The sequence below is a fragment of the Phyllopteryx taeniolatus genome, chromosome 11 (assembly GCF_024500385.1).
Source record: "Phyllopteryx taeniolatus isolate TA_2022b chromosome 11, UOR_Ptae_1.2, whole genome shotgun sequence".
Lineage (NCBI taxonomy): Eukaryota > Metazoa > Chordata > Actinopteri > Syngnathiformes > Syngnathidae > Phyllopteryx > Phyllopteryx taeniolatus.
In genome coordinates this window covers 10,757,506-10,782,678 of record NC_084512.1, presented here as the reverse complement: position 1 = coordinate 10,782,678, position 25,173 = coordinate 10,757,506, and the positions used below count along the sequence as shown (strand labels likewise).

The 25,173-nt window shown below is 40.6% G+C and overlaps 1 protein-coding gene across 3 annotated transcripts; it reads right to left on the bottom strand.

Annotated features, from left to right (window-relative positions):
- Positions 1–206: 206 nt before the first annotated feature.
- On the bottom strand, positions 207–24,428 carry egln1a (egl-9 family hypoxia-inducible factor 1a). Of its 3 annotated transcripts, none has more exons than XM_061788988.1 (5): positions 23,360–24,428; positions 9,268–9,387; positions 4,141–4,183; positions 871–938; positions 207–736 (listed from the first exon to the last, which is right to left on the bottom strand). In XM_061788988.1, the coding sequence occupies exons 1-4, from the start codon at positions 24,080–24,082 to the stop codon at positions 874–876; spliced, it is 951 nt and encodes a 316-aa protein (XP_061644972.1). In that variant the 5' UTR covers positions 24,083–24,428; the 3' UTR covers positions 207–736; positions 871–873. The 3 variants fall into 3 exon arrangements, with proteins under 3 accessions (XP_061644972.1, XP_061644969.1, XP_061644971.1); XM_061788985.1 differs by having other exon boundaries at positions 4,141–4,277; positions 23,360–24,420; XM_061788987.1 differs by lacking the exon at positions 9,268–9,387 and having other exon boundaries at positions 4,141–4,277; positions 23,360–24,424.
- Between the last annotated feature and the right edge of the window lie 745 nt (positions 24,429–25,173).

The following is a 25,173-nucleotide window of genomic DNA, read 5'->3' as shown; positions in this document are numbered from 1 at the left end:
TTTGACCAAATTAATTACTCACCTTTTGTGAGTAATTTCCATTATATGGAACTTATCTTGAGATAAATCATCAAGCGTGCTATACCATTGCCCTCCCGCAGGGGCCAGCATACAACTAGATTTTCTGTAAACGAGACTCTATTCGGCGAGTGTATGAATTCAAACAGCTTTTTGATGAAGAGGACAAGAAATTCAAACTAAGACCATTGTCTTTCTCTCAGGATAAATGTGTTTTTAATCCATCTCATTCCTCACTGTTGCAAACTCAAGCACATTTTCCAGACAGTAGCTTAAAAAAGATGATTCCATGAGAAAAGCATAATGCATTGAGGTTCTGCAGAATGCTGTACCTTTTAAGGAATTCACTACGAGATGAGCTTGATTCCTGTGAGTTGTGTGAAAAGTGTCGGTTGTGGCGCAAATGTTCAACTTTGAAAAAGACGGTGGGCCGAAAAAGGGAAATAAAAAACACACCATCCCTTTCAGTACAATGTCATGACATTCAAGGTCCATTGGGTTGTCAAGGTTGACTGAATATGAACACACTTGGCTGTCTATGTTTGTTTTTCTTCCAAAAACATCCACTGTCCCATGTAAAACACACACATGCTCTCTAACGGCCACTTTCTGGGGACAGAGCACTTATAAGCTGGCTGGTTGGAACGGACGCGGTCTTTGCACTAGCTGGGATCGGATGGCTTCCCCAGTTCAACCTTTACTCCTTTTTCTCCTGCACCTACATGCACGGGGGCAAAACAAACAACAACAACATTTGTTCCACGTGTTCACACAGTGCAGGTGGATTAAATTAACAAAGTCATTAGGGAAGATGCAGAAGACAAGAGGCCTGAAGTGCACATCCAAACCTACCTGTTAAGTACTTTTCTTTAGCTCGGGCTCGCTCATCTGCATCAAAATACCACACGGTGATGGCATACCTGCAGAGACAGAATGGGAGCACTGACTCACTGCTAAAGTGATGCTGAGCGCATGCAGTCAAGCATACAGTTTATGTCGAGGAGGTGTAACAGGGCTCCATACGCTGCGCCAGTTAACGTGAGAAGACTTAACATGATTCTAAAGCTACATTTAGTCACCATTGCCGAGGGGTTCACGGGAAATAAGTTGCGATACCTGCTCACTTGTTTTCATGCCTTGGGAATTGATGACATACCAATTGAATAATAAATAATGATCACTTTAAAGTGATACATCAAATTATAGACACGTTTTTCAATGTGGAATATTGTACCTTTGAGGTATACTCACACTGTACCCCGGCACTCGTTTTGAGTCTTTTTGTTTATTTCTATTGATTGTACAATGTGGCGGTTATCACTTATAACTGGTAAGAGGAATGTTCCTATTGATCATGCAACACGTATACAGGTGTACCTTGGGCTTTGACTTTGTGGATTCTTTTATATCTTTGTTTATTCTATTGTGCAAGGCGGTGGTTATCAATAACTGGTGGGAGGAACGATCGCATTGATTATGTGACACAAACAAGCGCACCTTGGGCTTTGACTTTGTGGATTATTTCAAGTCATTCTGTTCATTTCTATTGAGCAAATGGCGGTTATCATTAGTAATTGCGCTAATCCATTGGGAACTACACTGTAGTCAAAATCCAAACATGAAGATAAATACATTAAATTGGTTATTCCTTTCCAGAAAATGAAGTAAAATATTGTATTTTCTTACAAATGTAAACATTTACAGTATAAACTGAAAAATGCTTGACGATTTTCCTTTCATGTGAATCACTGTACTATTTTAAATGTTTCTGCAAACTACTTCCCATCTATGTTGGAGTCAACAACGTTTGGCAACTGAACTGGAATTCCAGGTCGTTACGATTAGACTATATTCCACTATCCTTTTATGTGCATATCTTGAAGATGCCTATAGAATAGAATGTCAAGTTGTCCCAATGAATTTGTATGTAAATAAAAGCTATTACAAAGATTAGAAGGACATGTATTACAGCATTAAGAATTTCATCTGTGATTCTGACTGTATACAAGCCTACTTTGGGCTTTGGCTTTGGGGATTTATTTCAAATCTTTCTGCTTATTATTCTGTATTATGCAAGGTCACAGTTATTATTAATAATTGGACCATGGAAGTGCTTGAGCTTGGACAGGAAGTGCCCACACTATGAACAAAAGAACTGTACTTAAGCTGTCAGGTGTTCCAAGATGTGGTACAAATTGCCTAGTGGGAGTGTGACTAGACTAGTGTTTCCCAACCTTTATTGTACCAATAAGCACACCACCAAATAAAAATATGCCAAAAAGTAGACAAACAGGTTAATGGCCATCTCGTGGAAAAGCATTTAACTCATTCCCTGCCAATGCCGTCCGTCCAAAGACGTCATTCAGAATCCATCTATTCCCTGCCAATGCCGTCTAAAGACGTCAATGCCGTTTTTTAATGGGGATGGGTGGGGGAGGGTCTTGTGCAGTTTGTGTGTGATCGTCGAGCCTCTGGATAACTGCAATGAGGATTGGCACCCTGTATATGGCAATAATGCCTCGAGGTAAACGTCCCTCCCTCAGAGGAAGAAGCGGAAGAAGAAGGAGGGGGCGGGCCGGCGGGGTCCAAGAGACAATGAGAGAAGGCAAACATAATGGGAGAAAAGAGAAAAGACAAAATGAAAAAAATCTAAGAAAAAAGCTTTCGGTACTAGAAATTTATTGCGCCAAGGCAAGAAAAATATTCCTGCGACTGACAGGAATGACGCCTTAGATCATGCGGGGGAATAAAGGATGATGCGATCGCTTTGTAGCAAAACTATCACGCAAAATGCCGGGCCAAATGGAGACATCCCCGGCCGCTTGCCAGGATTTGAGTAACCGCGATCCATAATCCCCTCTGGATCGCCTGGAAGCAGCCAAGCTTCATTTGGAGCTTCCTCCGAATGATATGGAGACGAAGGTAACTCTTTTGCAGCTCGCATTAGTTATACTTAGCGAGCAAACATGCTCCTTCAATCCTTGTTACATAAAAACATAAGTTAGTTAGTTTCACTAGTTCACATTACAATGTAACATCTGTTGGCAGTACTGATTTGAATTTTCCATTTCGTCCATCTTGCAGGAATTTGTGTCTTTTGGCGTAGTCCTGTAAATATCTGACGGCCAATTAAGTTATTTAAAAAAACAAAACAAAACAAAACGTCGGCAGCGTGGAACAGACAACACGTCTGAGAGAGACAACACATAATGCCGGATCAGACTACAAGACACATTTGCTCTTTCCAGAATCTTTTACTCCGATACCACCGCAACCCGTTTTTTACGATCATCGAACTTTATCTTGTCAACTCAAATGCGACCGGATACACTCGTTACCATGGCGACGACAACAAGAGTGGATCGCGGCGACTAGATTATGAGGACAAAATGGGGGAAAACGTGTGTTGGTGGTCACCGATGGACAGGACAAGAGAGGACGTTCGTTTAAGGCTTGCTTGAGGTATGTTCACGTACTTTTAATACGATGCGGCTCGCAAGCAGGCAACAAAAACGTTATGTAGCCTAGCAAGCTAGTGGTAGCACTAACGGTTGGGCGTAAACATGCCGCCGTTCTGTCGAATCATGCTCTAAACTTTCAGTGTGGGTGAAGTCATTTAATTAAAAATAAAGTAATTTAATGACAGTAAGTTAGCACCCATTATTTCTGTCATATAATGTTGGTTTGACCTGACTGGTTAGAATACACGAAGTGACTAGAGCAGTGATTTCCAACCTTTTTGGAGCCAAGGAACATATTTTACAATTGAAAAATCTCACGGCACACCAACAAACAAAAATGTCACAAAAAGTGGATACATTAATTACTGTATTTACTTCCTGACATCTAATAGAAGAGGATTTATTTGTTCTGTCTGTCACTATGCCTCACTGGCATAAATAGAGGAACAAAGATACATTATTTATTGAGCAATTAAGTAGTATATACAGTAAATGAACAGGTCATTTAAATAGACATTCCTCCATCTTGTGATTGGATCGGTGATCGTTTTTTTTTTTTTTTTTTTTTTAACTCGCTGATCAGCCCCAAAAATCCTGATCGTGTAAAGCCTAATGTATACGCAAGTATGAATTATATTTCCCAATCTGCAATCAAGCTCACCTGGTAGCAAAAGCAGGCTGAACCTCATGGGGATTTCGTCTGTCTGACCAGAAAAAAAGCAGACGGTCAAATTTGGGTTCTATGTCGGCAAATTGGGCTTTTCCTTCTGGGAAGATTCGGAGAAGGCCACCGTATTCCTGGAAGATCAGAACAAGGAAGAAACATCTCTATTATGTTTACACATCGGGACAAAAACAGCAAGGTGAAGCAAAGCCGGTGCTCTGCGGTGCGTGAGCATGTGCCACTATTAGATCTATATTGTTTGTTCAAGTTAAAAGGTCACGTCACATGGCGGGGGGAGATGACGTTGCCTTAAAAGGGGCTCATAAAAAGATCCCCTGTGAAATCCCACAACAGCTTCAGCTGCACGCCAATGTGAAGGGAAAGGCTTGTCCAACGAGTCCAGGGGCTCGGAGGAAAGTTCAAGATAGGAAACAGCAGCGGGGAATGGCTTTCCTGTGGAGGGATAGGAAGAATAACCTACAGGAAAACTGCTGTGGCTGGATAAAGGACCTGGAGAGTGAAAAAGCAGATTGCTGCAAGCGTGCCGTTCAAGCTCGTCCACCTCTGATATGATAGGGCCCTTTCTTCACACGCACACAAGCAAGCCTAAAAGAGGTTCCGCTAATTTGTACAGTACTTTTTTTTTTTTTTTAAACCAAGAGAGAATGCCAGCAGTGTGACAAGGTTAAGTCAACACAATTGGGTCAATGAGGGCAGAAGGAGGGTCTTTTTTTTTTTAAAATTCAACAGGCTAAAGGAAAGCTCTTCACATGCCTGTGTGTGGACAGTTTACAACTCTTATCGCTCGTTTACTCATTACTATGCAGTGAAAGCCTAAATGTTGAATAAATCTCAGGTTGTACATTTTGGAATTCGACCAACATAGTGGTAAAAATATGTTGCCTAAAGTCAAAACGCTGTCATATCAAACGTCACCATGTCACCCGAGATATCTGTGTACTTCTCAGACCTCAGTTTAATGAGCATCAACCACATTAAATAAAGCATATCTATCAAAGGATTAATTTAGCATGCACCTCGTTTTCTTTGGCGTTGAGGATCTCCTTGCAAAACAATTAGAAGAGATGTTTTAAGGCAGGGTGGCACGGTGAACGACTGGTTAGGGCGTCTGCCTCACAGTTCTGAGGACAGGGGTTCAATCCCCGGCCCCACCAGTGTGGAGTTTGCATATTCTCCCCGTGCCTGCGTGGGTTTTCTCCAGGCATTCCGGTTTCCTCCCACATCCCAAAAACATGCATGGTAGGTTAATTGAAGACTCTAAATTGCCTGTAGGTGTGAATGGTTGTTTGTTTATATGTGCCTTGCGTTTGGCTGGCAACCAGTTCAGGGTGTACCCCGCCTCCTGCCCGATGATAGCTGGGATAGCCTCCAGCACTCCCGCGACCCTTGTGAGGATAAGCGGCTCAGATAATGGATGGATGGGGTTTAAGGGAGGACAAATGTGAGAAAAGAAAAATATACACCAGAAATTAAGTGATGTAAACAGACTCAAATTTAAAGCAGTAAGACTCCTGTTGTGTCCAAGTACTTTTGTCCAAGTTCAACGTGTGCCATGTTAGATGTTAGAATTGAGTGTTGTGGGAACTAAGAATCTTACCAAGTAAAATCTGTGCATCTGCAATACGTTATGAAATACCTTTACAGTATGCCTTCCTTATTAAATTATTGACTTATTTTTACACTTGAAGACATTTTTTTTCCTTTTAACATTTCCTCCAACATCGATAAAGGTTTAATGATGGTGACTAGTATGGATAATTTATTTCCGATAGGGAAATGTATTTTTTAAATCATCCATCTTTTCCAAACCAATTGTATATTACAGTGGACAGGGCACCTTGTCTAAGTGTAAAACAGAAGAACTTGTTTCCTCACCATCATTTTTGTCATACTTGGGGGTGGGATATTAGCATTGGGTGGTACACCTTCATCAGTGGTAACAGTGTACATACAGTCCTGCTCACTATTATTGGCACATTTTTTGCATAACCTGTACAATATCTTGAGAAGTAAATGGGAAGGTACCAAACTTATATCATCAGGATCTTTTAATTAGAGGGCCAAAGAAATTTAACAAATATTTTTTCCCCCCAACTTAGATATTGTGATTTCAAAGAAATCACAAACAGAAAAGGAAAAAAACAGAAAAGCTTTTTGCACTTCTGAGGTGGTATTTTCTCCCACTCTTCCTTTGCAATTTGATGAAGCTCGAACATTTGATGGGTTCTTTCCCCCCAATGGCAGATTTCAGCTCCCCCCAATTTGACTTTCAATTTGATTGAGATCAGGACTCATTGCTGGCCATTTTAAAACAGTCATTTTTTTCTTTTTCAACCATTCCTATGTGCTTTTGGATCTTTGTTGTGCTGGAGGACCCGTGATCTTTGCCTCAAACCAAGTTTTCTTACACTGGGTAAGACATTTCGCTCTAAAATCTTTTTAGAATTTTCTCATTTCATGATACTTGTGATACAGTCAAGGCCGCCAGCCCCACAGCATTATGGATCCTCCACCATGCTTGACTGTTGGCAGGGTGTTCTTTTCCTTAAGGGCTTCATTGCACCGTCAGTAAACATACTGTTTGTGTGCATTGCCGAAAAGCTCTATTTTTGTTTCATCTGACCATAAAATGTTGTTTCTTATTTTCTCATTTATATCAAACAGTTCTCTATAGAAAAATATTGTTTCACTTGATTCATTTTCTTCAGGAGATATTCCACATTTCGTACTTAAACTTCATGGCTCCCAATAATGTTGAGCACGACTGTATGTGGGACTTAAGGAAACAGTGTACATATGGTATAAGGGATGTTTAGGAGGACACTAAAAAGATGTTGAATACAATACACGACACTATACACGGATAATTCATTAATTTACCGTTGCATAATACAATGTGTTTTTTTGTGTTATAGAGATTAAAAGTATGTAAAAATTGGGGTACATATCTGAAACAACTGAACCTGAATATTCCAAAAGCAAGACCCTCTCTCATGGAGCCATGGTATCCTGGCAACCATATTCTATAAAAGAGGGCTCATCAAAAACTAGCCAATCAGGGGGCCCGATGTAATGATGGCCGAGTCAAAGCGGGTTTCTGAACATGGTTCACTGGAATAATTAACGCCTGTGAACACAACAATAGCAATGGCGTAACGGCCTCTATGATTAGCATGGGGGCAGATGGGTGCACCTGATGCATGCTGTTAGAAACATAAACAGAGCTTTCAGATACAAGAGTCCGACAAGACAGAAGTCATGGCCATGAGTGTTAACCACAAGGGGAACGCAAGACTGCCAAAAACTACTGATGCCACTTTCTAACAGAGCAACACGGATGTTGATACCAAAAACACGAAACACTGAACCATGTTTCTTTATCAATTCAAGCTGAATCACATCAGAAAAAGTCACTAAGCGTGGTGGGCTCTTGTGGCCATTTGGGTGTGGTTGGATTAGAAGGACCACTTTTTAATGGCATTATCAACCAGAAGGGGTGGCCTGACGGTACGTTGTGGCACCGTTGGCTGTAGAATATAACAACATTGAGGCTCAGTCACGGACATGAGTGCAGTCTGCTAATATGCTTATTTCACCAATCCCAACTTGACGATGAAAGCCGGACGGTGACTGACTTTGTATGATACTGCTTGCAACGGAATGTTATGCAAAAGGGGTGTGTGAGTACAGTGTTCCCCCACATATTCACAAATTCAGAATTTTTTTTTAAACCCATCCTACATTAAAAAAAAAAAAAAAAACTAATCTAATTGCTGGTTTTGTGATTAGGCCAAAGCCCTGTCTAATATAAAAGTATTGGCACTATTTTTGGCATCTTGGTGCCGAGGAACTATGTTTAAGTGAGGGGAGGATCTTCAGTTAGTCAGTCCACGGACATGTCTCATAGATAAGTAGTGCTTTATCACCATCATGTGGTATCTACTGACAATTACAAATGTTTTTATGGGGGGCATCAATTCCTCGTGGATTTCCGCTATTCGCGGCAGGGCCTTGTATACTGTATAATTGTATTCCTGTATATAAAAAAATAAGTCGAAGGTCTTACAAGTCCGATCATACAATTAAAAATCCCCCTAAATATTGTCACAATGTAGTGACGATAATATTTTGGAACAACTGGGAAAAATGACTTCATGGTGTTAAGCTCAGTGATGGTTGGTTTCTGAAATACAAACTACTGGTGCCTCTTGTGCTACACATCTTCAAAAAAAAACAACTATTGATTACCTCCGCAAGGGAGGTTGTTTAAATTTATGCAGGCTTATTTGTTGAATAGTTTGTCATATATCAACCAAAAATACATCCACCCATCCATTTTCCGTACTGCTTATACTCACTAAAGTTGCGGCCGTGCTGGAGCCCATCCCAGCTAACTCTGGGTGAGAGGCAGGGTACACCCTGAACTGGTTGCCAGCCAATTGCAAGGCACATATAGACAAACAACCATTTGCACAAACATTCACACCTACGGGCAAATCATTAAAAAAAAATCCTTCATTAGTCAGCTAAAAATCAGTCATTCAACAGTTTTGGATGTAATGTCCAGGTTTGATCTCTATCTGATACCGGTTGGATAGCTTACAATTCAAATTTAAAATGGAAAATCCCATTCATTGTGCATGTATGTTCATCAAGTTGAAATTTGTTGTGCTTATGTAGGATCTTATTCTTCTTGCATGAGGTTCCCTTGGGTAAAATAAATTCTGGTTCACGATGACACTCATTTTAGGTGTCAAGATTGTACAGTAACTGACTCTACAGGTTAAAGTGGAAAATGTTAAGAGCCTTAGTAGAGGTTGGTCTGTGTACTCCGAGCAGTGCTGTATAACATGCTCGGCCACCCCCTTTGAAAAGTAATCTTTTTACTCAATTACCAGTAATCTCATAAGATCATTTTTGTAATATAGTGTGCCATATTGATTCAGGAAGGTAAACTCAAGGGTTGCTAAAAAATCTGCTCGGGTGTACTCCTTTATGTTGAGCACTGTACTTTGATTTTTCCAGCATGTTTATGGATCATTCTAATTCTCAATATAAGACTCACTATCAGTATGATATTTTCCGCACACATCAGTCACATACCTTGGCATTCCAATCTTTATTAAGGTAATATATGCATGTGACACAACGTCCATCGCCGTTGGGGTTATCCACATGGCGCACGTAATGGGTCCCGTTTCCAGGGTAACATGCTACCATTGCCTAAAGACAAGAAGATCAAAATGATAGTGAATATAAAATAAAAATACACAATGCCAAAAGCAAATATTGGAGCAGAAAATTATTTTAATCTCCAGTATCAGACAAAGGATGGTATTAGAATTCTGAATGTAATGCAAATGTAGAGACCAGGGATACCAATGCGGCTTATATAGTCTTGGGCATTGAAGTTGGGATTCAGCACACCGTCTTGGCATGAATTGTTGTTAGCTTGTACTGGATAATTCACAGACACATTTCAAATCTGTCAAATTCAATATTTTAAATCAAATACAGTAATGCAGTAATTGAATATGCTAACAAAAAATACTTTAGCATTATAAAATTGGTCAATTTTATGAAATGGAAGTTTGTTCAGGACATTTTCACACACAGATGATCCATCCAATTCCTGTTGTTTAGTGTTTACCGACCGTCATTAAAGTTACAATTTGCAGTTAAAAAAAACAACCACTTTTTGTCATGTACTGTATGTTAAAAATGTCTTGATGACCTGACAGTAGAATTTTATTAAAATGATTGTTTGAAAAATCACCCCTACCTGGCCTCATCTAATGCCTCCAATTTAATTTTAACTATTGTTTTAAAATTGGGACAATGGGACAAGAACAGCCTATCAGAGAGTGTAGCGACAGGAGGCGTGACCGAATAGTCTGTCAATCATTTGCACACACCCACTGCGCAAAAGGAGGCTCGGTGGACACACACAGCCTCTCACCAATGGAGACTATTATAGTTTCTTGACAAGATTAACTCCAATAAGTGATAAAAGTTAAAAGGTTGGAGTTGGCATGTTCTCCCCGTGCCTGCGTGGCTTTTCTCAAGGTAATCCGGTTTCCTCCCACATCACAAAAACATCCGTGGTAGGTTTACTGAAGATTATAAATTGCCCATAGGTGTGAATGAGAAGTGTGAATCGTTGTTTGTTTAAATGTGCCCTGCGATTGGGTGGCAACCAGTTCAGGGTGTACCCTGCCTCTCGCCCGAAGATAGTTGGGATAGGCTCCAGCACACCCGCGACCTTAGTGAGGATAAGCAGTACAGAAAATGGATGGATGGACAACATCAAACCGGTAACATTTCGTGTAATGTTACGCACGCATGCAGCCGACTGAGGCGCACTATGATGCGGCCAGGCGAGCGCGACGAACCGGTCTCTTCCTGGTTCTCTTTTGGTTGTCCACGTTTAGTAGGCTGGGGGCGTTTCTTTGTGCAGAGACGTGTGACGGCGGAGGGCGGGGGCAGGGGCGTTGGCAGGGAGTGAAATGAGGCTATATTGAAATTCTGCTAGCAGTTTGAAAACTGCATAGTGTTCCTTTAAGCCAAGGCACCCATTTTACTTAAGAAAAATCTCACGGCAGACCACCATAAACAAAAATGTCACAAAAAGCATGGTTACTGAAATAATGACGATCTCGTCACAATTCACACTTAGTCCGTGTAAAAATCTGGGGCTGTTTAATTGAACATAAAGCTGATACACTCGCAGGAAGGCATGGCGTAGTCTGTTATATGAATTGCGACAGGATTATTGTACCTTCTGTCATTTAATGGAAGAGCATCTAATTGTTCTCCTTGTCACTATGTTGCTGGCATATAGATGAACAAAGATGTATTTGTAATTAATACATATTTTGGGAAAAAATTTAATGAATTGGATAATTTCCTGTGGCACCAATGTATGCCAGCTAACATTTATTATGCTACTGCTGTGAACCACCTTGAGCACTTAACTTCTTGCCATTAGGAAGGAATAAATACATTTACACTGGTCAGAAATCTGGTGTCTATCCAATTCACAAATGAATGCAGACAAACAATTGATCTTCTGACAACAAAGAGTATTCAGAATTGCAATCAACAATAAATATGCACCCATCGTACTATGTGATCTGTCATATGTTAAACAAACAGCAAGTTCTTCAACTTTCTTGACAAACTTCCATAAACAAAGCATAGCAATATTATTACAATGGTTGCAGCACGCTTTGTAATCATTCAACGCGTTGGGAAAGAAAGCATTTAACTATAGATGTAGGTTGCAATTGTTTGGTGTAGTCTTGCAGATTTACCAAAGGAATGCTAGGGAAGAAAAACAAAATGGTCACACAAAGACAATGACTATAAGCTTGCTTGCTGCACAACCTTTCCAGCTATTTTACCGATTTAGGTATGGAAGTAAGATTAAGGGGGAAAACAGGTTTAAGGGGAAAACCCGCTACAAAGAACATGCCAAGAGAAAGAAGTTGTTGTATGCATGCACATGCTTGTAAGAGAGTGTGGCTGGAGTTAAAGCAGAAAAAGAGTTGAACTGCAGTAAACTTTGACTTCTGGCATCAAGCCAGAGGGAGTAGTATTTTAATGGTCATGCTACGTGCAGAGCGTGAGGAAGGCTGGCTGATCCTCAGTGATGTCTGACCCATGCCCCCCACCCCCACACTTGAGCTCTGCTAATGCTGCACATGCTGCTCAGAATACGTTTATGACTGAAGGTGTGAACTCCACGTGCACAGCTGTTTTGCACCTTTTTTTCCTTAAAGTCGATCGTTGCAGTAAATTTGTGATGACATAAGGACAAGGACTGAGCCTCTGCATCTGTGTTGAAATTAATGATCTCGGTGAAGCAAACTATAAAAAGATATGCATATTATACTGACTGATTGGCATGACAATTTAACTTGAATATGACAGGTTCTCAGACTTCAAACAAGAGAGACTGCATGTAAACTTGGATGAACAATGCAGACTTCCAACCCAATTCACAAATGTTCTTAAAAAGCTTCATTGCAAATGTGATAGACAAACATTTCTTTAACCCGATAACTACCTTGATACGAACATTTGTCCATTCCTAAATGACAAAGAAGTATACCCAACCAAAGTGTCGTTTCCTGTTTCAGTGTACCTTTTCTTTTATCTACTTGCTCTTCCACGTTCCTAGATGGCTGTCATTAGGTTGACTTTGTTTGTTTTACATTTGAAAAACAGGTTTTCACAATTCACAAACTTTTTCTAGTATTTGGGATGTAATATTGGCTCTATGGTACCTCAGTAAACACGTGAAATATGAATTAAAATCGCCCACGTATTCCTGAGTTTCAGAAGTTTTTCTGTCGAGAAGCCTGAAATCTGGTTATTCGAATTTCTCAAGATTATCTAAGTCACTAGCGAAGATCCCTCCTACTTCTGCGCTCCAGTGCCAGCGCTGTCAACATAAACACGTGTGCGCTCACAAGTGGGTCTTCTACATGGGGGACCAATCAGGGGAAAGGGGGCGGTCTTTGCCAAATATGGACAAAGCAGATACAAAACTGGGCCGGACAGAAGAAGCTGTCAGAGGGGCATTTTCTTGATACTCGCATGACAAAACCAAGGTGTCTTTTGAAATGAAATTGACACTTTTGTACAAAGCCCATAGAGAGTCACTCTATGGAGGGTTATATTGCCAAAATATGGGACCCTTAAGTCATTGTGCTATTTTTAGTGCTGAGAGTCTTTGTATGGTTTTTACTGTCATTTTAATGCCTGTTCGTGCAGACTTAAACTGAAGCAAACAAAACCGCAAGAGACTTTACTTGCAAGCAGACCGACTAACTCTTATGATTGAGCTCTTTTAAAGCACTTTAAAATATTCTTTTTATCATCTTTTACTTTACTGTACGTTCTTTTAGTACTTTTAGCAAGCTGTCTTTTATTCACTTACTCTGGTTCTTTTATTTTTTTTGCCCTTTGTTTTGAAATACTTTTAAATGCTCTTTTAATCATGTGAAGCACATTGAGTTACCATAATTTGTGTATAATGCGCATTCCAACCCAGCCCCCCCCCCCAAAAAAAATTGCCAAAAGTCAATAGTGCACATTACACATAGGTATAGTGGAAAATGGAAAAAAACTTCCACATTTTATCAATAATGCCGCCATCTAGAGGTTATGAAAAAGCTGTACCCTTTCATTGCTTTATGCCACCGACACCTAGAGGTTATGAAAAAGGTGTACCGTATTTTCACGACCATAATGCGCACTTAAAAGTCTTAAATTTTCTCCAAAATGGAGGGGGCGCCTAATAATGCAGCGCGCCTTATGTCTGCACCGAGTTCCAAAATCTGTAAATGTTGTGTGACTTTGATGAGCGCACCGCTTGACTCACTGGGAGCATTTCATGCCGACACGCTGCTTATATAGAGGAAAGGCGGACGTGACTGAGGACAGCATGCGGACGTTAAAGGAGGAAGGGTGCGCGTGAAAGAGGACACTAAAGGCACGCCCCCGGTAGGTATATAGCGCCGGTATGTGCATTGTGCAAAACAACATCGGTTTGGCTAAGGACCCCCGAAAATGGGACCTACAAAGAGACACGCTTACAAAGTTTAAACTGCAAGCTATCAGTTACGCGGAGGAACATGGGAATCAAGCAGCCGCGAGAGAATTCAAGCTCAATGAATCCATGGTTCGCAAGTGGAGGAAGCAGGAAAATGCCGGCATCATTGCTGAACAGCGCCCCGGCAACGAGACTGACTACGACGAGTACAAGAGGGAACCCGGCATGTTTGATGGAGAACTTGCCCAGCTGTTCATTTCGGATACAGAAGATGAGGACTTTGATGGATTTGTGGGTGAGGATTGATCAATAACGTGAGTACATTGTTAAATACTTCAATAAAGTATAACCAAACTCAGTTTTGCTCCCGCTGCCTTTTTAAAAACATACGCTAGCATGCATGCTACGTTTTAGCATGCATGCATGCTACCGTATGTTTTAAGCTAGCGTATGTTTTACCATGCCTGCGCCCAATAATACGGTGCGCCTTATGTATGTGTTAAATAAAGAAATAGACCCCGTAACTGAGCCTTTTAATACGGTGCGCCTTATGGTCGTGAAAATACGGTACACTTTCATTCTAGAATGCCACCGCCAGAGGTTATGAAAAACGTGTGCCTATACTTTCATTCCAATATGACAGTTGTAAATATGACTGCATATATGCATAGTTGTGCTCATAGGTTTACATACCCAGGGAGAATTTGTGAAATGTTTTTTTAAGTACGACTGATGACTGAACAACCGCCATCATTAATTTCTTAATGTTTTGTTGAATGAGAATGCTTTTCTGATAAAATTAAAACATAAAAAAATAAAATATGCGTTTCGCCTGGTCCATCATGTTTTCTTCAAGGAATTGTACACATCTAATAAATTCTGCCTGGGTAATCAAACATATGAGCACAACTGTGTATTTTCCCATTTATTCAATAAAAGTAGGGCTGTGCATTTCAAAATCAGAGCAGGTAAATAAAAAGCAAGTATTACGTGTTCAAAAAATGTGCTTAACTTCAGAATAATTATTTGAAAAAACTAACAAAATACAGAAAACACTTCATGTTTTGATCATATGGGTAGAATCAAAATACATCCATCCATTTTCTGTACGGCTTATCCTCACTACGGTCGCGGGCGTGCTGGAGCCTATCCCAGTTATCTTTGGGCGAGAGGCGGGCTTCACCCTGAACTGGTCGCCAGCCAATCGCAGGGAACATATAAACAAACAACCATTCACATTTACACCTAAGGGCAATTTAGAGTCTTCAATTAACCTACCAGAAGCAAAATCATGCATTGTAAAAATACATTATTCAACTCTTGTGGTTTTCAACAAGGTTTATGGTAAGTAATTTTTGCCCATTCTTCCAGGAGCATATTTGTGAGGTCACACATTGATGTTGGATGAGAAGCCCTGGCTCACTCTCCACTCGAAATCAACCCAAAGGTGTTCTAACAAGTTGAGGGGAGGACTCTGCGCAGGCAAGTCAAGTTCATCCCTACCAAATTCCCTTATCCAGGTGTTTCTGGACCTTGCTTTGTACACTGGTGCGACTGTCCAAAATCTCTTGGTATGCTGAAGCATTCAGAGTTCCTTTCACTGGAGCTCAAGGGCTAGTATTTTGGACATTTCCAGCTCTGTGGGAACAGTTTGGAGATGGCCCATTCCGGTTCCAACACGACTGTGCATCGGTGCACAAATCAAGGTTTATGAAGACACAGATGAGAGAGTTTGATGTGAATTAATTTAACTGCCCTTCACAATCCGGACCTCAACCCTATAGATCACTTGGGGATTAATTAGAGAGGAGACTGAGAGCCAGGCCTTCTCGTTCAACATCACTGTATAACCTCACAAATACGCTTCTGGAAATATTTTCATAAATTCCCATAAACACACTCCTAAACCTTGTGGAAAGCTTTTCCAGAATAGTTTAAGATGTTATAACTGCAGAGGGTGGACCGATGTCATATTAAACCCTATGGATTACGAATGGGATGTCACTTAAATTCATATCTGAATCAAGGCAGCGAATACTTTTGGCAGTATATTGTATCCTCAAACATTTATGTAGAAAAACCCAAAAATAACTACAGGTTTTTTAAACTTTCGCCATTGTAAATCTTGAAATATTGTCCATGTAATATTTTAGGTAACCTTTTAACATGCTTGGCATAGCTAATACAAGAGTAAAACAAAAACTACGTGTTGCCTCCATTACCTTTGACTTGCATGTGTGTGCTGAGAAAGTTGAGAAAAGAAAAATTTATCCTTGGTGTAACAACAGAGAAGAATGTTGGCTGTTAACAACAGACTTGTAGTGTGACTCAAAAAGTATAAGCCTAGACTTGATGTTTTCATACAGAAGTGCACATTTGTAGTCTAGGTTTCAGCATCCTCTATTTATGAAGAATTGGTTCAGACTGGACTTGAGAAAGGATTTGAATTTTTACTTTTGATAGGAACAATAATCAGACTGTGCAGTTTCTAAAAAGGAGCACACCTCAGATTACGGTGTAATCACCCAGGTGGCTCTATGTTCCCAAAACACCAGGAGATGAAAGTGCGTTTATTTGTATACTGTATCTGTTGTTACCCAACTTTTTAGTGACTACTGAGATGAATGAATAGCTCTGTCCATGCGTGGGTAAGTCAAATGAGCACATTATGTAATTGACTGAGTCACTGATACTTTTCTGTTGCCAGTTGTAAAGGAGTAAGAACATTGCTTGAATAATAGAATATACATGAATATGCCATCTGGAGTCAAAGTTCAATAAGGTTGACAGAAACTGAAAATCCTTACTTTGGCTGAAATAGCAATAGTATAATGGAAATACATTATTTTGATGATAAAAACAACCATAATTCCTTCATGAATGATGTTACGTGAGAATTCATAATATGAGCCAGTTCACTTTAGTGCTTTAACTTTTTAATGCAAGGGACTAACACAGGAGTGTCAAACATCCGGCCCCTCTAGGGATCTAATCCGGCCCGCGGGCACTGTTCTGCCCATCACTCATGTTTTAGTTCATTTACATGTATAGAGCAGTATGGTTTGACAATGAGGGTCTTAGATTTTTCACTGCAGACTGGTGCTACGTCAATGTTACTTGTTTAGTGCTTAGTGAACGTAAAAATTAGGCTTTACACAATCAGGATTTTTGGGGCCGATCACAGCATTAAAAAAAATAAAAATAATAATAAAATAACCGATCCGATCACAAGATGGAGCAATGTGTCTATTTAAATGACTTGTTCATTTACTGTATATACTTGTGTACTGTATACTGAATATCTTCAAACGTATTCTCTATTCAGGTCATGTATTCTAATCAGTCAGATCAAACCAACATTACAACATAATAGAAATAATGGGTGCTAACTTAGTGTAATTAAATTACTTTATTGTAATTAAATTACTTCACACACAAAACTTTAGAGCATGATTCGACAGAACGCTGGCATAATTACGTACAACCGTTAGTGCTAGCACTAGCTTGCTAGGCTACATAACGTTTGTTGCCTGCTTGCGAGCCGTATCGTATTGAAAGTACGTGAACATACCTCAGCAATCCTTGAAAAAGTCCTCTCCCGAGCACCGGTGACACGTTTTTCCCCATTTTGATCTTAGGGCGGCTGTGGATCAGTAGGTAGAGTGGGTCGTCCAATGACCGAAGGGTCCCTGGTTCGAATCCCGGCTACGACTGTCTGCATGTCAAAGTGTCCTTGGGCAAGACACTGAACTCTCATTTGCTCCCACTGGGCCTGGCAGCACCTTGCATGGCAGCAGTCTGGTGTATGAATGTGTGTGTGAGTGGGTGAATATGAGGCTTTGTCAAGCGCTTTAGGCACTGTGATGGTGTAGATAAAGCGTTATATGAATGCAGTCCATTTATAATACACACGGCGCGATCCATTGTTGTTGTCGTCGCCATGGTAAACAGCCAACGTGTTTTTTTTTTTTTTTAAATAACTATTGGTTGTCAGATATTTCCAGTACTACGTCAAAAGACACACGATAAGGCTAAAAATAAACTAGCTTTTTGATTCAAATATACTGTACACGATGGCGACGCGGAATAAATGTATTTTCCGGAGCCAATCAATGACGTTATTGAACGGATCGGCGAATGATGACAAAGCAGTTCAGCATAAAATGCTAATTACCAGCCGATACCGATCAAGCCGATCAGATCGTTGTAAAGTCTAGTAAAAATTAATACGATTTGGTATTGTATCATCAGGAACTCAATTGGGTTATAATGCAACCACCCTGAAATAGTGGCATCCATACAGCCCTACTCACAAGTCACCCAGGACCATGAATGATGGCTTTGGACTTGAATTTAATATTTTAGCACTGTTGATTGTAAGATGTGCAAACAATAAGCCGGAAAAAAGGTGGTATACACAGTGGTGCCATGGATATGCAAGGACTGTGGAACTGGAAGGAACAGCAGCCTCACAGAGCCTATAGCGAAATAGCCAACACACAGAGGACCGAGCAACACATGACTTCCTCAAGCCTTCTTATTCTATAGTGCTTTCAGATTTAGGTCAACGGTCAACTTCCTCAGATGAGCAATCAGGTCCACAAAAAGATATTGTGACAGTACTGATGACAAACAAACATTACAATAAATACAGAGGAACACATACATTTTTAATTAAAAATGTGAATTCACAAGAAATCAACCACAGACGAATTTAATCATAAAAATTCAGAAAATCTTTCCCGTATTCACTGAGAAATGGATAAAACTCATTCCATTCTCTAAACCGCTTATTCTTTCAAAATGTAGTTTTTAAGTAGGGTTATGTTGAGCACTGTGAATCACATCTAATTTCAAGCTATGAAAATTTTACTATAAAATTTTATGACACAAATATGATACATTTTACCTGATTCCCTTACATGAAACAACAGAAATCTAGTAAATTTGACCTGAATTGTCCAGTATGCAGGTATTTATTTCACAGTCACATTAGTAGCAGGATAATACTGATATCCGTGATAATTTTGGTCACTATAACTGTTATATGAAATTTTCATTCAGTTTCATCGCGAAGTTTTTAAATCTGACCAAATCATGTCAACCAGTGATGCAGAATGGATTGTGTTCAGCATTTAAATGATCCATCCATCCATTTTCCGAACTGCTTATCCTCACTAGGGTCGCGGGTATTCTGGAGTCTATCCCAGCTATCTTCGGGCAAGAGGCGGGGTACACTCTGAACTGGATGCCAGCCAATTGCAGGGCACATATAAACACACAACAATTTGCACTCTCATTCACACCTACGGGCAATTTAGAGTCTTCAATGAAATTATTATTATATTAAATTTTAATATGTGGGAGGAAACCAGAGTAGCCGGAGAAAACACACGCAGACACGGGGAGAACATGCAAACTCCACACAGGCGAGGCCGGATTTGAAACCGGGGTCCTCAGAACTGTGAGGCAGATGTTCTAACCAGTTGCTCACCGTGTCGCCATTTAAATGACCATTTTATTAAAGCTAAAAAAGTGGAAGACAGTTCACAATCACGATGTAACTGTAATAGTGATAGGTAAAGCTTTGTACCACACATTTTCATCATCATGTCCATGCTACTTCTCAGCAGTGAGAAGGTGAAAGGACAATCAAGTTTCAAGGACAAAAAGTCACAAATTAAAATAAAATACAAAAATAAAAAGTCTTTATATGTTCAGTGATGAATGCAATTAAGGCAGCGAAAAGCATTTTACATAGATACAAACATGTCCAGCTGATGGCAACCTCCTACAATGTTATCAAGAGGGGAAATGGAAACAATTACATCAAATAACCCATGTTTTTCCTTCATTGTTCCCAATGCCAAATCTGCTTACATTATGTCAGCTCCCATTGAGCCAATGATACAGACAGCCTTCGCATTTGTGCAAGTCATGCCCATTTTCTCTGGTCACAGGCCAAGGCGGGTGTTTGCCAGGGAGACCAGGGCAGTAGGCAAGGAAGTCACAGTCTCATCAGTGCTTGACGCATGGCTACACACACTTGTCGTGTACTCAAATGTATGTTTACTGAGAGGCCTTCTACTGAGAAGCGTCCAGGTGTAAAGAAACTGGATAAGGAAGGAACCCTAAAATAGCAGCATGCAGCTATCGGTTATCTGGGTTACTCCACTCCAACTGATATTTTGCAGGACAACATATTGCATTAAATCACTGCTAAATCCAATTTAAAGATAACACTAACAGCTCACTGGGCAAGAATTGTGACTCAGGGTCATGATGTCACACTCCACTCAACATTGGATTTCACAACAAGGCGAGTTTTAGTGAAAGAGCAAAAGAGTGGAAAGATAGACACGACAAACAAAAGTTTTAAATGCAGCATTAGTACAAGGTTGAAAGTGTGAGCATGTTGATTTCATGGAAGGAGCATCTCGTCACACTTCAACTTAATTGAATGTACATGTTATGTACAAATTGATACCTGTGTAAAGAAGTCAGATATCATCACATTTTAAATGTCATTTATCAGTCTCTTACTATAATGGGAATCAAAGCAAACATTGGTCACTGTGAGGTGCGCCTGCAAGAAGGCACAGTTATATGTTAAAGACAAAATTGATCAAATTTAGGCCATGTCCATGTTCTACACTGGTGAGAAAGCGGATCTGATTTACATATAATGCTGAGATGGCAGCAGTCTACACAGTCAAAAAGTATTTCTGTCAGAAATCACTGACATTTTCTGAAGAGTTTGAGCAATGAGTTTTCAAATTTTTGATAACACTTGAATAATTACAAGAGCTATTTTAGCATTGTTTGAAAATGTTAAGGTTATATAAGCAGCCCTTAATCAAAATACAAATATGAGAACATTTGTGGTTGAGATGAGTCTATAGAGCTTTTCCCTCTAAAACATGAATGTTCTAACAATTAAAAAAATGTCAAGTTAATATGCTGAAGTCCTTTAAATTGTCTAAGACAATAGTACATCAAAATAAAGGGAGGGTCACTGTTGGCACTTTGAAAACACCTACATTGCACAATTGCTAAGGAGAATACACTCAATTAACTGTTAATTTGAGCCACCAAATGATTAATACTTTCTACAATACATCAAGGAAGGTGTAAAGCTATTACAAAAGTCGTGGTCATTTGCGGTACTCGATGTTATGAACGTGTTATTACCTTTCCTTGTTCTTTCCTGTACTTGTGCCTGTATTTTTTGTGTTATGGACAGGTTGACTGTAAAACTGAGATGTGGTTCTGGGACTAATAAAGTATTATGAATCTGACTCATTTTGGAGGCATTTAGTTTGTTGCCTTTAAGTGCATTATACAGAGAGATGTTTTCATATCATGCCTCTCTTTGTTTAAAACATCTCTCTAAAGCAGTTGTTCTCAACTGTTGTCACACTGAGACTCACATTTTCCTATTGTTGCGAAGTCGCAATCCACTTTCATAGAAATAAAGAAATATTTTTGGGGGGGTTTAAAAATAGCCTGTGAAAACAGATGTACAGTACATTATATTTTCAGATGTAATTTCAAATGCGTTTGCTGCACAGGCATATTGCTTGCCCTGGGGTCCGCCAACCAAAGGCTAACCTTGTGGCTAGAATGCACTTTCCTACTATGTTCCATGTGGGAACATGATACGCTAATGTACTGTACTGAAGAAATACGAACAGGAATACATGTAATTTTTTTTTATATATATTTTTTTTTACTAGCTGTCCATAACCCACCCAAATTGGATTCACGACCAAATTTTGGGTCCCCACCCACCAATTGAGAATCACTGCTCTGAAGGACCTTTTGGAAGTATGACCAACATGTTTAGTAAGTAGAATTCTGTATACAGCATGGTTGTATGCCATGCTGTATACCAATTAGGCCAATCAGGCATACCAATTAGACTGTCGGGCGTGCACACAGATTCAAAATAACTTTTGTATACAGGAATGTCCATGGAGGACAAAATGCTCCAGACATAAAAAATTAATCAGGGCAATGACTAATATTCTTTTAGAGACTCACAGCAGCTTAGTAGTGCTACAACACCTGCCTTTAGTGACAAAAATAAATAAATCCCTTAAATGCGGGAGAAAAAAACACTACGTAGAAGATACTGGCAGTGACAGTCAACACTATCTATTTAATGCGTCTTAACTGCTCAATGCTCGGTTTATAATCTGAGTGGTGGGCAACCAAAAATTTGAAGAATATACATCATATACTTCCACAGTGTCGTACTGTGAGTCACTTGATCTTGTAAACTTGCTATGCTCTTATTTATAAAAAGAGCGCAGTTAAAGAACGTGATGAGAAATCCACAGAATTCAGAGGGTTTGCATCAAGACAGGAGGAGTACAGATCCCGCCCATCATCACTAATGCAGCTCCAGTTCCAGCTCTACTATTTGTCAAGATGAAAATAAACAGCCTCTAAAATGAAGTTTCCCTGTATTTAAAGAGCAACCATTTGTTAATGTAGTCAATTTGACATAATTTTTGATAACCAATACTTACTCACGTCATCTCAAATTTGAACAAGACGTAAGAAACTTTTTTTCCAGGGTTAAGAATGACTAGGATTGAATAGGCATTTTTTTGTTAGAATATGCTTGATCAGTCAAGCAAACATTTTCACAAAAATGTAATAAAAATACACCAACTGGAAAGCAAATTTGCACATGGCATAAAACATTTAAAGAGAAAGGGTGTCTGTGTAGGGCTAGAGCTTGTTTGATGGGGACTGACCTGACTTAACGTGTCGTGTCACGGGTGTGTGTGTGTATATTGAACATTTATAAAGCTTTGTGAATTCTGTTTTAGAATTCTTATCTATCTAAATGTTTTTGAAATTTGTATTATTATTATTACTTATTTATTTTCAACATGAAGCCTAATCATTTTCTGTGCCTGGGACACAGTAGTTAATCATCCATCCATTTTCTATACCGCTTATCCTGTTAAAGGTCGTGGCGAGGCTATTCCAGCTGACTGCAGGCGAAAGGCGGACTGGACCCTGGACCGGTCGCCAGTCAGCCACAGGGAACATACAGTGACAGACAACCATTGTCACTCACACACTGTCACTGAGTGGGACCTAAACCCACAGTGCCTGCACTCAAGTCAGGCAAATGTACCACTACACCATCAGTGGCTTAGTAGTTACTCAGATATAACTACTTCAAATGGTGTCAATTTTCAGATGTGCATACTGTATTAAGAAAAGGATGAAAGAACCACACCAAAAAATCTGCACTTCTGTTTAGAATGCCTTGTGTCTTAAGTCTTCAACTATTGTATTGGTTACAAGGCCTTATCTTCTTAAAATTAGATATACAGTATTTAGTTATCTAGGGTAGAACCTATGATTTACTGATATTATAGATCTACAGAGCTATATTGCACAGTTTGTATCAGTGAATTCTTTGAATCATACACTTAAAGGCAGGTTGAATTTGAAAACGTGACCAAGTTAGGCGAGGTAATGGAAGCTGCAGGCTGTGCCCCGACAGTACTGTAGTGCCTCGCTTTACTTGGTGAGTGCTCATTAGTTTGAAACATGCAAATCAGTAAAAAGAAAGGTGGATGGTTGACAGTGCCCACCTGTTTCTCTACTTACTTTTGTCCTTCCATTGATTGCGTAGTTGCCCAGTTTGCCGTTACAATGTCTGACCAGGTCGTCCATGCGACTGGTGAGAAAGCGGATCTTTTCACAGCCGGCCTCCTTCCCGTCGACCCACGTGATTTTGTCCCCACGGATGTTTTTAGTGGAGTCACTTTTTTGACTGACCACCTGGCCATCCGTGAAGCGGCCGGTTTTGTGCAAGGCCTTGACGTCCTCCAGGATGCTCAGTCCGGTCTCCTCACCCATGAAGTTGTCCACCACGCAGATGCCGTGCTTGTTCATACACGGGATGACGTACTCCGTGGCTAGTTTCTGCGGGGATGAACAACTCGTTTGTCCATTAGGTATGGCGGTATTGTTGGAGCTTTCCTCAGCCGGTTGCTCTCCAAGCCCCTGCGGTTCCGCGTTTGTAGTTTGTGACGACGGAGCACTACTGTCCGCCTGCTCGGGGCTATTCTTCTTCGGGCATTTATCCGACGCCTTCTCATTCCCGGGCGGTTGCTCGGGCTCGGGCTCGGGCTCGGGCTTCTGTTTGGGAGGCTGCGTCTTGTCCACTTCCTTACAAATGAGCTTGTGTTCTTTCCAGTGCTGTTTTTGGTGCTCCTTGCTGCAGTAGAAGGAGCTTCGACACCTACCGCACTTCAAAAGGTTCTCCATTTTGCCACAAAGTTCACAGTACTGGCGCTCTCGCTCCAAGTCGCTCTGTTGCTTCTCCATGTTTGCGCGGCGCCTTTAATTCCAATCCTTCACACGCGCCCTGCTAGCCGACAACTTTGGAAGCGCTCCACCGCTTCTTGCCACGCTACAACGAGCCAAACCTTCGAGTCGAACTTAAAAGCCGTCCCTTCCATAACACCCGCTACTTCTCCACATGTTCAGTCTGAGAAATAAGGCGACAGTGTGTGGCCCGGGACGAGCGAAATGGCCTGCGTCGAGGTCTTCATGGGGCATTCTGCTAGCTAGCTGTCGGTCGGTGGGACGTGCATGGCGACGTTGGCTCTGTAGGTGCTCCCAGCCTGCTCCCTCGCCCCCGCCCGCTCTGACGTCAGGTGGAAGGCACGCCCCAACCGGAGCGCTACATTCGGGGCCGTAGGACACCCGAAGACGCTGGAAACAGTGCAGATTGTCAATTAATGTCAACGCGTGTAAACAATATTATGTTAATATCTCCCTGACAGTGTCACCAAACCCCCGCATCAGCATGTTGTTAAAGACAACATTTTGGGAGCAAAGCATCAAATGCGGCAGTTTACTTGTATTGTCGAGTAAATACAATTTTAAATATGCGGTACAACGACCTAGGGTTGAAACTCGGAGATATGAGCCCGAGGGCAGCCTCTTGAAGGTAACACCACTCAACGTCACATCAGCGTGTTGTCCTCACTGGCATTTGTGAAATTCCTTTCATTAAACGAATCAAAATTTCCCTTCTGTCATAATACACGCATTTGTGTGCTTTTAGAGTGAAATTTGCTACAACTATATCCAAACTACAACTCCCTTGGGTAAACAGTCCACTGAATGGGCTTTACGTCAACGTTGCGTTGTGTCACGCATCCAGTCAATGTCCTGGTACGGTCAACGTTGCATTCGATCGCCCTTATTTATAAGTAAACGAGTTTCTGAATGCCAGCATGCGCGCTGTGCACAGGCAAAATGAGGTTTGCTGAACTGCACGTAGACAGTCTTCAGGAGTCACTGGAGGAGGGGTTAGCGGAGAGTGAATAATCTGATCAAGAAACTGAATGAAACATACAGTAATCCATCCAGAATGGAGATACGAGCTAAAAGACAATTGTAACGTTGTT

What these genes read in the sequence shown, in the direction of transcription:
- egln1a (XM_061788985.1), bottom strand. Translation starts at nt 24,082, where the DNA reads ATGGAGAAGCAACAGAGCGACTTGGAGCGAGAGCGCCAGTACTGTGAA. An exon ending in CAGCCTGCTTTTGCTACCAG is followed by an intron (nt 939 to 4,140) that starts GTGAGCTTGATT and finishes CTGTCTCTGCAG; the next exon opens with GTATGCCATCACCGTGTGGT. An exon ending in TAAAGAAAAGTACTTAACAG is followed by an intron (nt 737 to 870) that starts GTAGGTTTGGAT and finishes CCGTGCATGTAG; the next exon opens with GTGCAGGAGAAAAAGGAGTA.